Source organism: Typopeltis vanoorti, chromosome 25, assembly GCF_054136105.1.
Source record: "Typopeltis vanoorti isolate ZY-2024b chromosome 25, IOZ_Tvanoo_1.0, whole genome shotgun sequence".
Classification (NCBI taxonomy): Eukaryota; Metazoa; Arthropoda; class Arachnida; order Uropygi; family Thelyphonidae; genus Typopeltis; species Typopeltis vanoorti.
Window position 1 is genome coordinate 66455025 of NC_143573.1, and position 21999 is coordinate 66477023.

Genomic DNA, 21999 nt, shown 5'->3' on the forward strand with positions numbered 1-21999 from the left:
ATACCACCTTTGCCACGAGTTGCCCCAGTCCTGAAATTACTTCAGGAGCAAACTTTGTTTGCTTACACTTGGATAAAGGATTAAACCAAATATATAATTATGCAGGGTATGCAGAGGTATGCAGGCTAGTGGTGAAATGGTGAAAATGCATTGAAAGAGATGACAAATAAATTTGCAAAGCTATATGAAGAAATCTTTAGAAAGTTGAAACAATGAATTAATTGTATTCTTGCTGAAGAATAATAGACCCTGGTTTTACAAAATGTCAATGTAAGGCCACATGCAGATATTCAGCTGACATGGCTTTATGATCAAAGTAGTTCACAAGTTGAAAAGTAGTGACTGTTTCATAATATTTCAAGACTTTAACAAAGTCTTTGACAGAATACTGATATTAGGTTTTCATGTAAATAGATTTTAATGCCAAAATTGGAAGCAGAGATGACCATCTGAACTCCATCGGTAAATTTGGATTTGGACAGAGGAATGAAAGAGGAGAAAGACTTGTTGAATTTGCAGAAGAAAATAATTAAAATAAAATTACTAGGCACCAACCCGTCCGGCCAGCATGGTGCTATAAGGCCAAATATCTTCCCATGAATGAATGAATAAAATAGGAAAATTACATACTGGCTCGTCCGTTGCTCAGCATAAAAAGGGACGCATCCTGGACTTAGGCAGAGGGTCTAGGTCGAAAAATATACTACAGTCTCCACTAGCTACAATGAGTCCACCTACAGTGCACAATGATAGAAGGATATTAGTAGGAACATATAACTGCAGATCTCTACGGGATGATGATAGATTGGAAGAACTGATGAAGGAATTGGAACATATAAAATGGGACGTTGTGGGCCTTTCAGAGATAAGAAGGAAAGAAGAAACTCTCATGCGATTAAAAGATGGACATCTACTCTACCTCTGTGAATGTGACAGAAATTCAACTGGTGGTGTAGGATTCCTAATAAATAAAACAATCAAGGACAGTGTCCTGTTTGTAAATAAAATAACATCAAGAATAGCTGAATTAAGTCTCTTCATAAAAAAAAGATACCAACTGAAAATTATACGCCCCAACTATGGACCATCCAGATGCAGAGATAGAAAATTTCTATGAAACATTAGAATCCACATTCAATAATTCTAAAGAATTCTACATAATTATAATGGGTGATTTTAATGCCAAAATTGGAAGCAGAGATGACCATCTGAATTCAATTGGTAAATTTGGATTTGGACAGAGGAATGAAAGAGGAGAAAGACTTCTTGAATTTGCAGAAGAAAATAACCTCTTTATTATGAATAGCTTTTTCAAGAAGAAAATCAACCGAAAATGGACTTGGAGAAGCCCAAATGGACAAACTTACAATGAAATAGACTTCATCCTCTCCAGCAGAAGATATATAATAAATAATACCGAAGTGCTTAATACATTTAACACAGGAAGTGACCACAGACTAGTAAGGACAAAAATATGGATCAACAAAAAATGGGAATGGAATAAGCTCATAAGAAAAAAGTGCAATTTAGTGAATCTACAAAACCTCTACCACAATAAAAGCTGTTATAGAGAATCACTCAAAATTGAAATAAAACAGTTAAACACAGCTACTGCCATCGATGATGCTAATGAAATATTAACAAAATCTATCTTGAATTGTGCACTAGAAATAGGAGGTGTAAAAAGGCACCAAGGAGAGGAAAAACCAAGACAGGAAACCTTAGATCTGATGAAGAAAAGAAGAGATATGAAAAGAGATTTGAATGACACCAATAAAATGGAATATACAGAAATTTGTAAAACTATACATAAAAGGATGAAACATGAACTTAGATTGTATAATACTAGGAAAATTAAAGAAACAATAGAAAACAATAGTAATATGAAGGTCCTAAGATGAACATTATCAGTTGGAACAAAGGAAATAGCTGCTGTAAGAGGAAAAAATGGTGAACTGATAAAAAATACAGATGCAATAATCAAAAGAATTCAGGAATTTTATACTGAACTCTATGAAGACAAAGACCGGGACATCCAAGAATCATCTATGGATTACTCAAGTGAGGAAGAACATGATACCCCTGAGATCTTACAAGGTGAAGTGGAAATGGCACTGCGGGAAATGAAGAATGGAAAGGCCCCAGGAGAAGATGGAATTATGGTAGACTTCTTAAAACTGGGAGGAAGCCCTGTCATCAAACAGTTGAGTAAACTCTTCAATAAATGCCTAAAACAGAGAAAAATTAAGAAAAATTGGAACAGTTCACTTCTAATATTAATTTTTAAAAAGGGCAATAAGGAAGAAATTAAAAACTACAGACCTATAAGCCTACTTCCCACCATATATAAAGTTTTCACAAAAATTATAAATAATAGAATAAAATCTAAACTAGAGGGAATGCAATCCTGTGAACAAGCTGGATTTAGGAAGAATTACAATACTTTGGACCATATTCACACATTAAGACAGCTCATTGAAAAATCAATTGAATACAATAAACCCTTATGTCTGGCCTATATAGACTATGAAAAAGCATTTGATTCAGTTAAAACATCTGCAACACTAAAAGCACCTGAAACCCAGGGAACTGAGAAACCATTTATTGAAACACTAAAACATATTTACAATAATGCAACTTCTGTAATTAAATTATATAAAAACAGTGAAAAGTTCCCAATACAAAAAGGCATCTGGCAAGGAGACACCATATCTCCCAAATTATTTACAGCTTCACTAGAGGAAGTCTTTAGAAGCCTTGATTGGGAAACAAAAGGAATAAACATAAATGGAGAAAGACTGCATCATCTGAAATTTGCAGATGATATTGTCCTGATAGCAGATAATCTTGAAGATCTGGAAGAAAGGCTAAATCAGCTAAACGAAGCCTCCAGAGAAATTGGATTAAAAATAAATAGAGAAAAAACAAAAATAATGATGAATAAATACATAAACCATAGAACTACCAAAGTTGAAAACCATGAAATAGAACAAGTTACTTCTATTTATGTATATTTGGGCCAAATATTTGTTATCCTTTGAGGAGTGCCAAAGAAAAGAGATTGAACGAAAAATTCACCTTGGATGGATGGCTTATGGGAAAATGAGAGACATGTTCAGAAGTGACATCCCTGTGAGTCTAAAAAAGGAAAGCTTTTGACCAGTGCATACTTCCTGTCCTAACATATGGAGGAGAAACATGGACTTTAACAGAAGCCCTAAACAAAAAGCTGAGGACAATACAACATCGCATGGAAAGAAGTATGCTAAAAATAACATTAAGAGATAGGAAGACAAATATCTGGATAAGATCTCAAACAGGTGTCATGGATATTGTAAAATACATTAAACAGGCTAAGTGGAGATGGGCTGGCCATATTGCCAGATGCAGTGATGAGAGATGGACTAGAAAAACAATAGAGTGGAGACCAATGGATGGAGCAAGACAAAGAGGAAGACCAAGAAGAAGGTGGAGAGATGAACTGGAACAAATTGCAGGAGTGAGATGGATGGGAGAAGCAGAAAACCGAGTGATCTGGAAAATCATGGGGGAGACCTTCGTCCAGCAGTGGACAGAACCAAAAGGTTGAAGAAGAAAAAGAAGAGTGATTTTTATTGAGATATAATTATTATTATTATTATTATTATTTGACACCTCCAGGGAGTCCAAAGACTCATCGAGGAAGAGTGTGCCAACAGCATTGAACGATTGGGCCCCTTCCAACTACTAACCGCACTCAAACTTACTTAACTGAGCCATTAGTAGCAGAGGCTCTACCAATCGACCAACCTTTATCTATCTAGTGGCATGAATAAGAGTGGCTGTTAACAGATATCAGAGTACTATAAGGATGAGCAAAGTTAAAGAGATATGAAGATGAATGTGTTCATTAGAAAACCCACTTGCTGCAAAACAAGATATATGCTTCAAATGGCAACCCAATCCTTGGTGAAACAGATAAACTTGGCAGAGGGTACATGAAATCAACAGGGATGCAAATGCACTCACCTCCTGCCCTTAGTGAACATTATTTACATAAAATAATAGAGATAGCATTAAAGTAGTAAGCTATATTTATACTCTTCAGATTATCCTGTTATACGTGGGTGGTCTGAAAAGTTCTCGGCCTCAACCATAAATGGCAACTGTATCGGCAAGATTTTTTTTTTCTAAGTTGGTACATCTGTCATAAGCATCTTTGTGAAATTGTAATTCATTCTATCAAGTAGTTTTTTTTTATAAAGCTGTCGGAAGCCAAAGTATTGTCTGCATCCCTTGAAATGGATAAAACTGAGTATTGTGCAGTTATAAAATTCTTTGTACAAGAAAGTTTAATGCCAAAAGAAATTCCTTCGAAGTTCATAAAAGTTTATGGGCATTCTTCTTCTTCATTTTCAACAATTAAGAAATGGGCTGCTGAGTTTAAGCGCAGTTGTACCAGCTTTGAAGATGGTCTATGTGAAGGATGTCCAAAAAGTGTAACAACACGAGAAATCATTGATCAAGTGCACGATATGGTATTGGATGACTGGCGATCAAAGTGCATGAAATTGCTGAGACTATAGGCATTTCAAAAGAACGTGTAGGATATATTTTGCATGAAGAATTGTAAATGAAAAAACTTTGTGCAAAATGGGTGCTGCACAGATCAAAAACGCAATCGCATGAAAATCTCTGAACAGTGCGTGGAACGTTTTTAACAAGAATAAAAACTGATTTTGAGCGTCGATTTATTACTCTGGATGACACTTGGATTCACCAGTATACACCAGAATCCAGTGCAAAGTTATATACACCATAGCCAAGTTAGCCGGTCTTTTGCATGGACAGCAGGTTTTTTCCCACCAGTTTATCTGGAGTTTTTCATCCTGTAAGCAGGCGAACTGGTCCCGTTAACATGGATTATAGTCAGGAATACTGACCCAGCCATAGGCCTGATTTGTCAGCTATGCTGGTTCTGAGCCTAGATAAAATTTGAGGGGGACTGAGATGGTGCCGTACCTCCCCGTAAAGGGGACTCACGGCTGTTGTATCATCATATGATAATTATTATTATTACCAGAATCCAAACAGCAGTCAAAACAGTCGACAGAAGCCGGTTGTTCAGCGCCAAAGAAGACAAGGTCACGGCATCGGTGTTTTGAGATGCTAAAGGCATTTTGTTTATTAATTATCTTGAAAAGGATAAAACAATAATTGGGGAATATTATTCCGATCTTTTAACCAGACTAGATGAAAACATTTGTGAGAAAAGACCTGCTTTGCAGAAGAAGAAAATCGTCTTTCATCAGGACAATGCACCTGCCCACAAAGATGTTTTGCAATGGGAAAATTAAGGGATGTGCACAATGAATTGTTGGAACATCCACCCTATTCCCCAGATTTAGCTCTCTCTGACTTCTCTCTCTTCCCAAAACTAGAAATTTTCCTCGCTGGTCAGCGTTTTTCTTCGAATCAAGAGGTGATTGCAGCTGTAAAGAGGTATTTTGCAGATCTTACCGAGAACCACTATAGGGATGGGATAATTTTGCTGGAGCATTGCTGGAATAAATGTATTAGTCTTAAGGGAGATTATGTTGAAAAATAAAAATCATTTTGAAATTATAAATTTGTTTTTTCATTGTTATGCCAAGAACTTTTCAGACCACCCACGTGTGCTGCAGAAACATGTTAACATCTGTGAAAATATGTATTATTCTTCCCAAGGACAAATATGGGACCTTTGCCATATGGATGGCTGGTTGCTATTTAGTTCCTATTTATTTATTAACATCTAGGCAATAATTCAATACAGTTTTTATGTTTTTAAAATTATTTTTACCATTTGACATAATTTGAATTGATGAATGTTTTACAGACAAGAGGCATCAAGCAATCAAATGAATACTAGTCCAGCATTAAATGATGAAGAAGATTCTGGTTTCACATCTTACCGATCCAGAAGATATGGAATACAAGACCCAAATTGTACATTAGATGGTAGCTTTGCTTCTGATCAGCTACAGTTTCAAAGTGACAGCTTCAGTGATAGGTTTAGTGACAATGCCTTCTTAAGCAGTGATGACAAATACCCAAGTCATTATGGTGGTAGTTCATCAAGATCCTGTATTGTATCTCCTTCTTCTCAGAAAGGATCAACTTTTAGGCAACCTGTTTATGCAAATGCACCTCCAAAACCAAGGCGATCCGGTATGGTTGACCCATATGCCATTTCTCCCAGCGAACAATATAGTAGTAATAGTTACATTCCTCAAGACTCAGTATTCAGAAACTCATCTGAAAGCACACCTTTAAGAAGGCCTATATCAGAAGGATATTTAGAAGATATGTATACCCAGTCTAGGTTATATTATGATAATGAAGGTGTTTTATCTGATGATAGACTTTTAGATCAGTGTATAATCACTGGGTTTTCTGATGAACCCATTTATCAGGAAAACCTCTCAGCAAAACATCACATTGTTCTTGGCTGCAGAGAGAGCAATTCTAGCAACACTCAGTGGAATAAAAAGTATGTTGAACAACCACCTCCAAGACCTCATTCTGCTGACTTTCTTGAAAGAGAGGGAGAAAATGAAAGAGTTTCTCATTATGGTACTAGTAATGACACTTGCCAACCACCTAGGCCCAAATCCAGCTTGGCATATTATGATCCAAGACAATATTGGCCTGAAAATGACTGGAACAGGGAAAGCATTCATCATATAAGCTCAGAATGGCAACAAGAACCATTTATTATCACAGATCATTCTCAGAATTTAATAGATCCAAACTATTTGAATCAGTTCCATGAAAACTCTTCTCAAGAAAGGCAGCATTTACAAATCAATCAATGTTATGTAGATAGAGATAGTATTCAGAGTAATAAGCAGCAGATATATTCCCCAGATCATTCTGATATATGTTATACAGAAAAATCTCAACATTCACAAAATAATTTTTTATCTGAAGAAAGAAGGCACAGGAAACATAGAGATAGATGTCATTCTGCACAAAGACAAAGACCATTATCAGAAGGTTATCAGATCGGGGAAGCCTTACACCAATTACCAAATGACATTTTAGATGATAAAAAAGCACAATTAAGGGAAGAATCAATGAAACGTCTTTTAGAATGGAAGCAGCGTATGCTTCAGTCACCTCTTACCAAAAAAACTCAACGGCTAGTCTCATGTTCCGATATTGGCTCTCCAAATATTCCTCCAGAAAGACCACCATTACCAGAAGAATATAGAGAAAAGGTACTTCAAGAACTGGAATGCCATGAAGCTCACATTCATAGCCAGACTATTGGTGCTGTTGAAGCTGATGATAATGAGGATAGTGGCAGCCATCTTACTACATCTCAAAAAGAAATCATTGACATTCAGACCAATTATGGTATCAATCCAGGTGACGTTGCTGTAGCAAATGAAATGCAGAGTGATAAAGAAGACACCTTTATACCCAAAGTATATTCTACAGTTCCTAGTGACATTAAAAGAATTCAGCCGCCAAATGAGAATAGAGATCATGAGATTCACATTGCTTATTCTGAATCACAGGACATTTCTGCACTGCAAGAAGAATCTGAGTCATCAAAATATATTCCTAAGAGAGATGTTTATCATCAAAGCACAAGATCAAATGTATGGACACAAGGTGTGTTTTTATGCTCAACTCATTCATTTGTTTTTGTTATTTATTTTGAAGTTGTCTGTCTTTATTTTTTAAATTTTTCTAGATTAGCTGTTTTTTATTTGTTACTGTAAAGTAAAACAAAATCATACTGAAATATCAATGGAATATTTAATTACCTAAGGGAGTATATAGAATTTAGTGAACTTTCTCACACTATTCATTCAGTGAACATTCTCTGTAAACATTGAGTACTACATATTGAAACTAAATTTATCATAGGTAAGGTAACCCTTTTAAACATCTTATGTTATATATTACACACATATTTTCATAGTAATGATGTTGATGATGCTGGGTGAGATGACCTAAACAGCAGTTACCCCCCCCCCCCACACACACACGCTGATTTTCCAGTCAAACTGAGAGAATATGGTTACGGTTACAGGTTACTTAGTACGAGGGTGGTCTGAAAAATTCTCAACCTCGACCATAGATGGCAACACTATCGGCAAGATTTTTTTTTAAGTTGGTACATCTGTCATAAACATCAATGTGAAATTGCAAGTCATTCTATTAAGTAGGTTCTTTTATACAGCTGTCTGAAGCAAAAGTGTTGTTTGTATCCCTTGAAATGGATAAAATTGAATATGGTGCGGTTTATAAAATTCTTTGTGAAAGAAGGTTTAACGGCAGAAGAAATTCATTTGAAGTTCATAAAAGTTTATGGTCACTCTTCTTTATTTTCGGCAATTAAGAAATGGGCTGCTGAGTTTAAACATGGCTGTATCAGCCTTGAAGATGATCCACGTGGAGGACGTCCAAAAAGTGTAACAACACCAGAAATCATTGATCAAGTGCGCGATATGGTATTGGATGACCGGCAAGTCAAAGTGTGTGAAATTGCTGAGACTATAAGCATTTAAAAAGAATGTGTAGCTTAACAAATCCATATTTGCATGAAGAATTGCAAATGAGAAAACTTTGTGCAAGATGGGTGCCGCGCTTTCTCACAGCAGATCGAAAATGCACTCGCATGAAAAATCTCTGAAAAGTGCTTGGAGCGTTTTAACAAGAATGAAACTGATTTTGTGCATCGATTTATTACTATTGATGAGACTTGCATTCACCATTACACACCAGAATCCAAACAGCAGTCAAAACAGTGCACAGAAGCCAATTGTTCAGTGTCAAAAAAAACAAAATCGGTTCCATCAGCAAGAAAGGTCATGGCATCAGTGTTTTGGGATGCTAAAGGCATTTTGTTTATTAATTATCTTGAAAGGATAAAGCAATAATAATAATAATTATTATTCTTATTATGTGACACCTCCAGGGAGTCCAAAGACTCATCGAGGGTGAGTGTGCCAACAGCATCGGACAATTGAACTCCTTCCAATTATTAACCACACTCAAACTTGCTTAACTTTTTGCTTGAGCCATTTGTAGCAGAGGCTCTACCATTCAACCAACCTTTGCTCCGGGAAATATTATTCCGATCTTTTAACCAGACCAGATGAAAAAATTCGTGAGAAAAGACCCGGTTTGCAGAAGAAAAAAATCCATCTTTCATCAGGACAATGCACCTGTCCACAAAGTTGTTTTGGCAATGGGAAAATTAAGGGATCTGCACTATGAATTGTTGGAACATCCACCCTATTCCCCAGATTTGGCTCCCTCTGACTTCTATCTCTTCCCAAAACTAAAACTCTTCCTCGCCGGTCAGTATTTTTCTTTGAATCAAGAGGTGATTGTTGCTGAAGAGGGATATTTGCATATCTGAGAACCACTACAGGGACGGGTTAATTGCGCTGGTATATCGCTGGAATAAATGTATTAGTCTTAAGGGAGATTATGTTGAAAAATATAAATAATTTTGAAATTATAAATTCGTTTTTTCATTGTTAGGCTGAGAACTTTTCTGAACCACCCTCGTACTTTTCCTAGTGGTAAAGCTGATGTGTTGGCTATTGGTAACTGTATTTTTTAAAGACTAATGTATTAATCAAAATAAATTTAATTGATATCTATAATATTTCAGCAAAGTTCATTTGCCATCTGGGAACACAATATAATATGATATGTGCACACAGACATTACACTAAGTAATGAGGCTGAAACATGTCAGCTGAGAGTATGCCTAAAGTTCTAAATAGTGCCACCTAGTAGACAAAAATGGATATTCTTGGGTGTTGTGCTGAACAATAAAGGTTGAGATCTTTAACAAAATTTGTTGAAGTTTGGGTATTTATTAAGTCAAAAGCAGATTCAAGGTATAGAGTGACCTTCTAGCATATCATATGATAGGTGGGCAAAGCATGGTCAGCTAGTCCTTGAGTGGCTTATAGGGGTGGTGGTGGTGGAAATGGATATAGTCCTTATGTTCAGCAATTTTGATATTTTCTGTCCTGCTTGTTTGTCCCTGGTAAAATAGTTTACAGCCTCCTTTCGTAATTTCCAGGGATGGCCCCTTGTCATCACTCCTTCCCGCTGTTCGACCAAGAGCGAAAGAACTCCCCAATGTCTACCCTGTAACTGTCTCTCAACAGTTTAAAAGTCTTGATCATATCATCTCTCCTTCCACCAAACTCTGCAGTACACATTCCCTCAGTCGATTCTTGTAACTGAAATTGTACAGTCCTGAAACCATCTTTGTTATCCACCTCTGTACCCTTTCCACAGTTAATTTATTCCCTTCAAATCCCTGGGAACAAAACCTGATAACAATAGTCCAAATGTGGTCTGATCAGGGTCTTATACAACGGAATGATAACTCTTTTATCTCTGCAGGTCAGTTTCCTTCTCAGTATTGCAGCAATCCTCTGGATTACCTTCATCACCTTTGCAAATATGCTCCCTGTATTTCAGTTTTCTATCAATCATCACCCACAGATCTCTTGTCTCCCCCCTACTTCCTCCAGTATAGCTTTTCCAATTGAGTATCCATCCTCTCATCGATGGTTCCCAAACTTCAAGACTTTACATTTTGCTGCATTAAACCAACCCCCATTTATTTGCCCATCTGTCTAGTTTATTCAAATCCTCTTGCAGGCTGCCACATCCGCACCATTACTAATAACCCTTCCCAGCTTCACATCAGCCACAAACAACTGAATATCCCCTTGCAATCCATTGACAATGTCATTGATATAAAGGGTAAACAATACAGGTCCCAGAACTGAGCCCTGTGGAACCCCCGTTTGTAACCTTCTGCCTCCTTGATATTGCCCCACCATACACAACTCTCTGATTACCTATCAGACAGCCAATCCTGTATCCAGTTGACTAACCCGACATCTAAACCCATGTACAGCAACTTAAATATCAGCTTATCATGTGGCACCCTGTCAAATTGTAATTAATTAATTATTTAAATTTAAAATATTTTAAAATTTACTATTTATTTTATTTCTTGATATCTATTAATGCAGATGGAGTTATTCTCCTGCAGTCATTAGTGCATATAATATCATGCACTTTCAATTTAACTGTTCTCGCTTTTTGTGGTTATCCTCGTGTAGTGCATTGAAAATAGCTATGAAACATAGTCAAAAATTCAAATTCTACAAATAAACAAATTTTATGTAATGGACTTCTGTAATTATGTAGTATTCTAATTGTGTAGTTGAAGGACTAAGTGAGATGGTAGAGTAGTGCCCTCCCACAATGAGTTCTTGGACTTCTTGGAGGTGTCATGTAATAATAATAATATAATAAAAATGTCTTCCACTTATGTCTTGATTTTCATATCAGGTGATTTGATTGCACCTCTTTAAGAGATTTACTCCAGTTGCTTTCTTATAGACATGTTTCTGTCTTATATCTCTTCTATAGGTGTTTTCATAAATGAGGTTCTGTTGAACTAGCAATTACAATTCTTCCACTTTCTTCCAAGACTGCAAGAACACCAGCAGCTGTCGGTCAACATCCATTTACTTTAAAGCTTCAAACCTACAAAATCACCTTCTATTCTTCCTCTTTCATTTCATCCAGCTTCCCTCATTCTCTGTGCCCTAGAGACTACAGTCTTCAGCTGTTCATCAAAAGATTCCTTCTGCTTGCCCACACATGACACTGATTGTAGATTTTCTAACTTTCACGTGTGGGGGATGATATTAAAAAACATGGATTTCCATGTTAAGTGTTGCCCAGGCAAGCCAAAAGGTTATACACCTCATGGTCTAGAGCATAGGTTCTCAAAGTAGGTGGTACCACCCCCCCAGTGGGCGCTGAAGCCTTCTAGGGGGGCTATAGTGGGATCAGAAGCATTTGGGGGGCGTTCAGGCGGTCTAGGGGTCGGTGGCTCTTTATAGAAGAAATTAATAATATATATTTAAAAATTAATTATTTTCGTGATTTTGCAATTAGATAATCATTTAAAATTTAAATATTGCATTTTAATTCATCTTATGCCCGTCTTACATGATCAATTTTTTTATCAATTTTCTATTTCAATTATTTAATCATTTGAAAATTTACCATGTCAGATAGAAATAGATGTCAATTTTCTATGTCAATGAGAAAATAGAGCATGTATATATGTGTATATAATAGGTTATGTTTACAGTAGCAAATATATTCGTTATATTTCATTTCAAAATATATATAAAATATATAAAACAACTTTTCTAATTGATTTGTACAAAAATAAACCCAATTTTATATAATTTAATATTACGAGTAAAAATAATAATGGCAAGAAAGAAATAAAATCGTAAATGTTAGTTAGCCTAGTTAGTACTAACTTATATTGCTAACTAGAGGGAAAATACAAAGCAAATATTATTCGAAGCTTATTATACTGTTTTCTGTGGTTATGTTTTGTAGGTTTGTTGTTTATATCTTGTGTAATTATTTTATTTATAATTATTCGGACAATGTCATGGTCGGACGAACAAAATGCGCTTGCGTGCAAAATAAAAAATTGAACTTGTCATACAGGATATTTTAACTTCTATTTTTTATATACTTAAAAATTTATTCATTTTTTGCTATTGTAAAAATTGATCGTGCCACGCAGGCTTTAGTCTATCCACGCAGCAGACGAGTCTTAACTAGTAGTATGTCGGTCAACTATTACGTATAGGTAATTCACTCAATTCAGCATGTTTTGACAGGAATATGGGTGCTTGCAGTGACTTGTTCAAAGCACGAGTACGAATGTATCGCAAACAAGTCAATGCATGCAAGTCGATTCGGGCTAGATTTCAAATCTATAAATACCAGTGGTTTAGGAATAAGTTTCATTATTTTTTGTGTGCTTTGCCAACAATCATCAGTCGAAAGTGCGATAGATAAATGGAGTCATACAAAGTGTAAATTAAATCTTTTATTTTGTGAATATTTTTGCAAATTTTATTACTTCATTATGTCTGAATATAAGAAGAAATGTCGACAGTACAGTATTGAGTATTTGAAATATGGTTTTATTCAGTCTCCTACGAACTAATTATTACCCATGTGCTTGATTTGCCAAAAAGTATTTTCAAATGAAGCAATGAAGCCTTCTAGGCTACAAGAGCATTTGACTAAAATGCATGCTGACAAAAAAAGGATAAAGATTTGTTCTATTTTCAAGTACTAGAAGAAAAATATTTTAAACGTCTAACTATATCAAAACTTTTTACGTCGTCCACTAAACAAGATAATGACGGATTACAAGCTTCTTATAATATTTCATTATTAATTGCAAAAGCGGGAAAACCACACACAATTAGTGAGGAATTAATCTTGCTGGCAGTAAAAGAAGTAATAAACACTGTGCTTCATAAGCCAGCATCAGATATCATCAGGAAAACTCCTTTGAGCAATAATTCAGTGCAAAGAAGAATCGATGAAATGGCTGAAGACGAAAAATCATTGTACGATTATTTGAAGACATGCCAATTTTCCATTTAACTCGATGAATCACTTCTCTCCCAAATAATGAACCACTACTCTTATTATACGTATGATTCATAAAAGAAGAAAAAGTTTGTCAAGAATTAGTATTTGCTAAAAACTTGGAAGCGGATACAAAGGGAGAATCGATTTTTAATATCTTGAATAAGTTTTTTCAAGAGAAAGACATTCCTATTCGTAATATTTTGTCTGCTGCTACTGATGGTGCTTCAGCAATGACAGGGCGCCACAAGGGTTTCATAGTGCATTTGAAACAAGTAGTACAAAATGTACTCGCTATACATTGTGTTCTTCATCGTCAACATTTGGTTGCAAAAAATTTAAGTGAACGCCTGCACACGTCGCTCCATTACGTTATTAGAGTAGTCAACAAGATTAGAAGCAATTCATTGAGTGACAGATTGTTTAGCCAACTTTGTAGTGAAAACGATGAAGATTTCAATCGTTTGCTGCTTCACACAGAAGTTCACTGGCTTTCATAAGGTATTTGTCCGAATCGATTTTACAATTTGTTTGATTCAGTACTAGAGTTCCTAGAAAACAGAGACGACAGATTGCGGGCCAACCTGATTACATTCAAAAATGACATCGCTTATTTGACAGACCTCTATAAAATATTTAATGAAGTCAATCTGCAACTACAAGGTGATGAATTAAATTTAATTAAAACAAAAAAATGTTATTGCCGCTTTTGTAGGGAAACTTCTTCTGTTCAAGCAGAATATGGGCCGAGGGGAATATAGCCACTTTTCAAATTTATCAGCAGTGTCTCTCAAAAAGGAAGATTTACTTACATACTGCCAACACTTGGAGGTTCTCCATGCTGATTTCAATGAGCAATTCAAGGATATTCTAAACATGAATATACCAAATTGGATTCTAGATCCTTTCACAGAAGGATCATCAAATTTAGAAGTGGAACTCATAGAACTTACAACAAATGAAGAACTGGATACCAAGAGTTCTGGCTTCAAAAATCAATACCGACACTGTACCCTGGATTATGGGAAATAGTGCAGAAATTTTTAATTGCATTTCCATCTTCTTATTTGGCTGAGCGTGGGTTTAGTGCTGTAGTGAATTTACTATCTAAGAAAAGGAACCGATTGCATATAACTGAGCATGGCGATTTATGACTGTTTTTAATGAAAGTTGAATCCGATATTAACAAACTTTTAAAAATGCAATAGGCTCATCCTTCACATTAATTTGTTATTTTTTCTTTGTATTTTTACTTTGTAAGTTCGAAATAAACCATCTAATACATTTGATGGCATTTTAATTATTACAATAAGATTCTTACTAATGTAATGCAATCTCTTAATATGTATTCCGAATTTTCATATTTAAACCATTATATGAAACTTCACATTAATTTGTTATTTTTGCTTTGTATTTTTACTTTATGAGTTAGAAATAAACAATATTGTAATATATTTAATGGTGTTTTAATTATTACAATAAGATTCTTACTAATGCAATGCAATCTCTTAATTGTATTCCACATTTTCATATTTAAACCATTGTATGAAACTGTGCATAATGTTATTCGAGCATACATTTTACAATCTTTACATATGGGCTACGTTTCACCAAAATCATTGAACACAGTCATAGTAATAACTGTGTTCAAGATAAGCACATATTCACCACTTCTTTTTAAAAATTTAACGGCACAAGCAGTAATATATCATTAGTTGCTATTTACGTCAAAAATATCAAACGCCTTGAATGCGGAAAACTGTTATAATGGGGGAGGCGTTACAAAATTTATGTCTAGCAAAGTGGGCAGTGGCCTGAAAAAGTTTGGGAACCTATGGTCTAGAGCATGTTATCACTTCACCATATGAGGTTACCAGATAAAAAGCCAAGTAATTTTGGTTTTACAAAAATTCTGTGTTAAGAAACACTAACAAATAAAAAAAAAAATAGGGATAAAACTTCTTTAATCCCACTTTATATGATTCTGATATAAACACATCTGGACTGTTGTGCACAGATTGTTCACCTGGATTTCTTAGAGCTCAGAAAGTAATCAAGAGGATCCTGAGGCAAATGATTATGACTATAATGATGACAGGTCTATAGAATCTATAGAGTGCACTTCATGAAGGTAGAGTGTGGATTACAAAGTTCAGTTGATAGGTGGAAAAGAGAAGAATGATACAAACACATAATTTACTAAAGTGGTTTTATAGAGTAGATGCCAAAGAAATTTTTCAGTATATGACACAGGATAGGAGAGAACAAGGGATCACTCCTTGAAGTTGTGTAACAACGTAGTTAGCAAATGCTTAAAGACCAGGCATTTTATTAGAGACTAGTGAATAAGTAGAACGAGGTGGAAGAGATGGTCTTGAGTGTTTTGTCAGTAAATGAGTTTAAGAAGAGGTATCTAAGCATCATGTGAATAATGCTTAGTGTCAGCAACCTACAATGGGTGTTTGGATTCCATGGAGATGCCCATGTAATAATAATAAAAAAATGGCATATTTTCTTCATTCTCACATCAGCTTTTCTTGTATGAAAGTTGCATGGTTTCCCCTTCTTGAAAACTCTGGTTTTTCATTATTATTATTATTATTTATTCACATAATTGATACACAGTCAAAACAAGATTTAAATAACATTATTTAAACAACAATTTGACTGGTGATACAGAACCATTCAGATTCTACCCAAGAATCTAAGAATAGTCTGTCAGGTAGAATCGTAAAATATGGACCGTTCCAAGTAATGCTGTTTTTGGTAGGTCATATGGGATCACTTCGTTGATGTTTAATTGCTGTAAATATTTATTATTTATAAATTATTTATTATTATTTTTAAATTATTATTATTTTATATTATTATTATATTATATTATTATTTTATTACATATGCTTAAGAGTCAAAGAATCTGATCGTAATCAGTTTCCTCTTATAAAGGAATCATCGGATAGTCTAGTTATTTTATTATATATTATTATTATTATATTATTTTACATTATTATTTATAAATTATTATCATTATTATTATTATTATTCAAAGACCCCATGGAGTCAAAGACTCATCCATTTGTAATACACACTGCTCATCATACTGCACCTTAAACAAACTCAAATCGCTGCAGACACCAGGCAAGGCATTCCAATCATTCACAACTCTGCATGTAAAAAACCTGCTTCTCACTCCCCTGCTTACACCCTCTTTTATACAGCTTCCAGGGAATGACCTCTGGTTCTCCCCTGATCTCCCACCTGATGTCAACCCAGTTCTGGATCCTAGTTCTCACCAGCTTCTCCAACAACTTGACCACAACACCTGACAGAGATAAGCCGATAATTTGATGCCGAGTTCTATCACCTCCCTTATGAAGCATCACAATCTTGCTCTCCTTCCAGTCCTTTGGAACTTGACCAAGTGCAAGACTCATATTAAATAAATATGTCAAGGCAGATGTCAACTTCCTGGCACATTCCTTCAGAATAAATGGTGATATTTTATCAGGTCCCACAGTCTTATTATCATTAAGTTTGCTCAATTCCCCATACACTTCTTGCTCACTTACAGTCAGTCTCTCTTCCCCATCATCAACTGCTCTCAGTCTCTCCGTGATGTCACATTCACAAGAATGAAAAACCTTTGTGAACTGCTCATTAAGTATCTCCACTATATCTTCTGCAGCTGTAGTCCTTATACCATTTTCTCCAATCAGTGTCATTCTATTTTTGGCTGGCTACATATTGAAACAACTCCTGAGGATTCTTTTTGACTTCATTAGCTAACTGCTTCTCATACTTCACTTTTGCTACCTTTACCAATCAAGTCACTCTCCTTGCCTGGTCTTTGTAATCCTCATGGAATTGATTATTACCACTTCTCTTATGCTGCATCCATAATGCCTTTTTTTTCTCTGTATTGCATGCTTAATCTCTTCATTCATCCGTTTCACACCTATCTTATTTAACCTTCTGACTCTTGGAATAAATTTCTACATTGCTTATACTAGATAGTTCTTGAATATCCCCAGGCTGCATTGATCTCTATTCCAGCTAACTTCTCATGCCATGCTACACCTGCAATCTGTCTCCTGATCTTCTCCAGCCTTGTAGTTCCACATATCCCCTTTTCTCACAGAGGTCCTCACATTTCTGGCAACCACCCAACTAATCACTTCATGGTCACGCTCACTTTGGGATGGTGATTTGACACCTCATTTGTAATTACATTCCCTGATGAGATGATCAAATCCAAGACCCTGAATCCTCGTGTACTTTCTGTTACATACTGTCTGAGGTAGTTGTCCCTCAAAAACTCGAGAAACTAATTTTCTTTACTTCCAGTCACTATCTCATCATCCCTTCACCCTTCAATACATAAATATAAAGTTGCCAGAGAATTTGAAATTAACAGATAAGCAGACTATGTAGATAGGATTAACTAGTTTATTATAACATTAACATTAAATTAGGCTTCTATCAAAACAAATTTGCCATGTTGTTGATCCTAACATGCCAAAACAAGGATCATTATTTGTTTTTTTTTACTGAAATTTAAAATCATTATCATCACGCTTTCCAAGGATTTATGCCTAGAGTGACTTGTTCCGGCTTTAGAAGTCATTGTACATTTAGGTCTTTTCAAACGTTTCCTGGTTTTACAGAAGAATGCCTGTTTTTTTAAAGCGTTACTTACATAAATAATTTATTAATGAAATTTCTGCCCATTGTTTCATTAGTGTCTTCAGTACAGTTTAAATAATAGAACATCATTTAAACTATCATCATCATCATCATCAACAACCATGGGTCCAATGCCCGTAAGTGTCTGATGCCATCTTGATATGATTCTTCCATTGCATTCTATTTTGTGCAAGATGACTCAGTTTGTGTATAGAGTTTCCGCACCATTTGACAATGTCATTGCCCCATTCTCTGTTTGGTCTTCGTTTTTTGTTCTTTCCTTCAATCATCCCAAACAGCAGCATTTTTATTTTCCTCTCATCGTTCATTCTACATATATGGCCAAAGAGACATAGTTTCCTTTTGATTTTTTTCTGAATCAGGTTTTCTTTTGGTTGTTTAATTTAAACTATAAATTTAATACTTTAAATCATAGGTGGCCAACAGCAGGCCCGTGGGCCGCATGCGGCCTGTAACGTGATTTTGTGCGGCCCACGGCAGGATAAAAACTATATTAAATGATATGTATTATCAATTTAGCTATTAGTTTCGACCACAGATTTTCTGATTGATATACTATTCATATTCATTATTTCTGATGATGGAAACAATTTATATTCTCAACACGGAATCAAAATTGCTTTAAAAGATTACTCAATTTATAAAATCTACTGTTTCTCTGTGCGAGTTGTAGTAGTGAGAGTGGTAGATTTCTATGTGCTCCAGAATAACGCATCATTGAAAGTCACTTGCTCTGCTCTGGTTACAGTGATCAGTTTCAGGACTCAGTTTCAAGTATTTTATATTGTTTTCCCAGTAGTAAAATGATTTAATACATATAGCAATTCAATATATATAACTATTTCCTTGAAAAAATGCAGAGTTTCTTTTTATTTAAGTTCTGTCTAAAAGTGTGTGGCTCGTGATGCTAGCACTCATTATATATTGGCTTGCTTATAGAAAGAAGTTGGCTGCATCTGCTTTAAATACTTTAAAACTATATAATTTAAACTATACTGTATTGTAATGTCATCAAAAACATAAATGAGAGAAGGATCAACAATGTGGAACTGGCATCAAAAGATGTAGGAATAGCATAGTACTAATTGTCTAGTCAGGCTAAGTGGAGATGCCTTCCACTTGGCCTCACTTTTCAACCTATAGGCCATGCTATCCACTCATCCAGCCACATTGATAGTTAGAAGCATGCTGCTCTCTTACAACTCATGATGCCGGATCAGCAGTATTGATACTTCTGCCATTTATTCATGGCTAGTGTTTCCATCATTTCCAACATCAGAATGGTTTGAGTTAAGGACTGATTTGAGATGAGTTGCATAATGTTTGAGCTACTCTTTAACAGGTATAAGTAGAAAAATTAGCAAGATCTAGATTATGCAGATGGCATAGTTTTAATATTATCAAAACATATTGGTATTCAAGCTAAATCAGAAGCAACTTAAAAAGTTGCTACTGATTTAGAAACAACTGAAAAAGTTGGACGTAAAATAAATATGAGTTAAACACAAGTTTTTAAATCAAACACATTCCAGAAAGAAATTAAAATTGACTATTATGCAGAAGAAATTAAAAATTTTACATACTTGAGAGCTAATATTGATACTGAAGATGGAACTTACAAGATATAACACAAAGATTGACAAAAGCAAATGATGCTATGAGAAGATTAAATAAAATTGAAAACTGATTCTCTTCTTTAATTCCTCCGATAAGAGATTATTTTTATACCGAAGAATTCCACTAACAGAGATCTCTAAGGAGTTGCATATTTGAGGAAGTAATGAAATTACAAAAGTGAAGGAATATTTAGCAGGATTAGCTTTGCTAATATATGTAGAAGCAGAAGCCTCATCTTCTGTATTTCAATGTGTCTTTCACTGATAAGTCTACAAGTAATTAATCTGCTACTGCTGTTACTGCTCTTCTGTTGGTTGATTTTTTTTTTCTATCTGTTGTAGTCCAAAAGACATGAAATTTCATTGATGTGCTCAGCATATCTAAATTCACAAAGAACTGTATGTTAGTTGATATATCTAAAAAATAATAATAAATGTTAACTATTATCTAAGTAATTATAGCAAGATAATCATTTAACATCTGTTCATGCCAAGCTGAATATAGTATACGTTCTGCACTACACAGGAGCTTATGTGATTATATGTTCTTTATTTTACTGCATACTGGAAGACATCAATACTTATGACATATTAGTAGAATTTTCATATAGAACTAATGGTTTTGAGCCTGTCTCACTGATGTATTTTCATAGCTGTAGAACGTTTTTCACTTGGTTAGAAAGTAAGTTATACTTCCCAAGAAATTATATTTTTGTTTAATCCTTTATCCAAGTGTAAGCAAACCAAACAAAGTTTGCACATGAAGTATCTTAGCAACTAGGCTACTTGTATATAGAGGCTGTTGACTTCACACCAGTTGCCTCAGTATCCCATAATATTTCCTTTCAGATTTGTATATTGCTATGCATTATGGGAAGGATCACTGCCCAGACTGATTTCAATCTTAATATTTAGTTCTCATCAATGAGAGCCAGACCCAGAAAGATATCAAGGTAGCCTAGTTCTGAATATATTTCATACACGAATTTTGTTTGCTTACACATGGATAAAGGATTAAACAAGAATATAATTTCTTGGAAAATGTAATTTCCTTTGTAACCAGGTGAAAAAAAATTCTACAACTGTCTTTGATCCAGAGTATTTTAATAATAAGGTACACTCTGTTGCTACTTGGATATAGAAAATACAGTAAACCCTGTTAATTTTAAAATGCTTTTAACCAAGATTTGCTTATAATTAAATTAACAGTTTATTTTTTGTTATTAATTTCCTGTTATTTTTAACAAATTTTGGCAAATAGGCCATCATATGTTGGAAAAACGCTGTAGTAATTTAGCCGACATAAATGAGTCACCACTCATAAAACATATTTGGCAAATGATTAGGATGTGATCACACCACACTGTAATTGGTTCTTTTGTCGTGTGGCGTGACTTTCTGCGGCAGTTTTATTATATATATTTTCATAATTTTTAGGGAGATAATTATAAAAAAACAGCAGAATTCAAAAGTTCAAAAAAAACTTGATAGTTTTTTCAAAGCAGGATTATCTAAACCAAGCCTCAACATCAAACATTAACTTCACCTTAACTTATCTAAAAGTGTGTGTATAAAACAATTTTTTTGTTATTATAGTGCTAATATTGATAAAATTGCAGTATAATGTTACAGATATTTTTATTTTAAAATATTTGCGATTTAACGGATTTCGATGTAACAGACACCCCTTAGCCCCTATTAGTCCATTAAATCGAAGTTTTACTGTATATGAATTCTGCACTTTAATTCAGTCTTGCTATCTGGTCATAATATTATTATTATTATTATTATTATTATTATATGACACCACCATGGAGTCCAGAGACTATCGAGGGAAGGCACCTACTCCACAACTTTCCGTCTCCTTCACTCAATCCTTAACTACACCAATGGCATCTACTGCCCATCACATCACTAGTATTTTCACAGACAATCACAAAAATCCATGCCCACAATGGGATTCGAACCTGCAGCCTTTCGGCTGGAGAGTGGATATGCTAATCACTCGGCCAAACAGGCTAGCAAATGCACAAACATTTGCTTATACTTGGGCAATGGATTGAACAAGAATATAAATTCTTGTCCAATATACTTAAAAAAAAAAACTTAACAATATTTCATCAAGCCCTGAGTTTTGCAACCAAGTGATAATTTCAGATTCATATGAACTGCAGCCAAG

At 34.8% G+C, this 21999-nt stretch overlaps 1 protein-coding gene across 1 annotated transcript in view; it reads left to right on the forward strand.

Moving 5' to 3' along the window:
- LOC150092814 (uncharacterized) overlaps nt 1-21999 on the forward strand; it is a 740966-nt gene that overhangs the window by 247594 nt on the left and 471373 nt on the right. Inside the window, exon 8 of the mRNA XM_090414287.1 lies at nt 5858-7641. Within this exon, the coding sequence (XP_090270413.1) occupies nt 5858-7641 (1784 nt within the window). The remainder of the gene's footprint in view (nt 1-5857; nt 7642-21999) is intronic.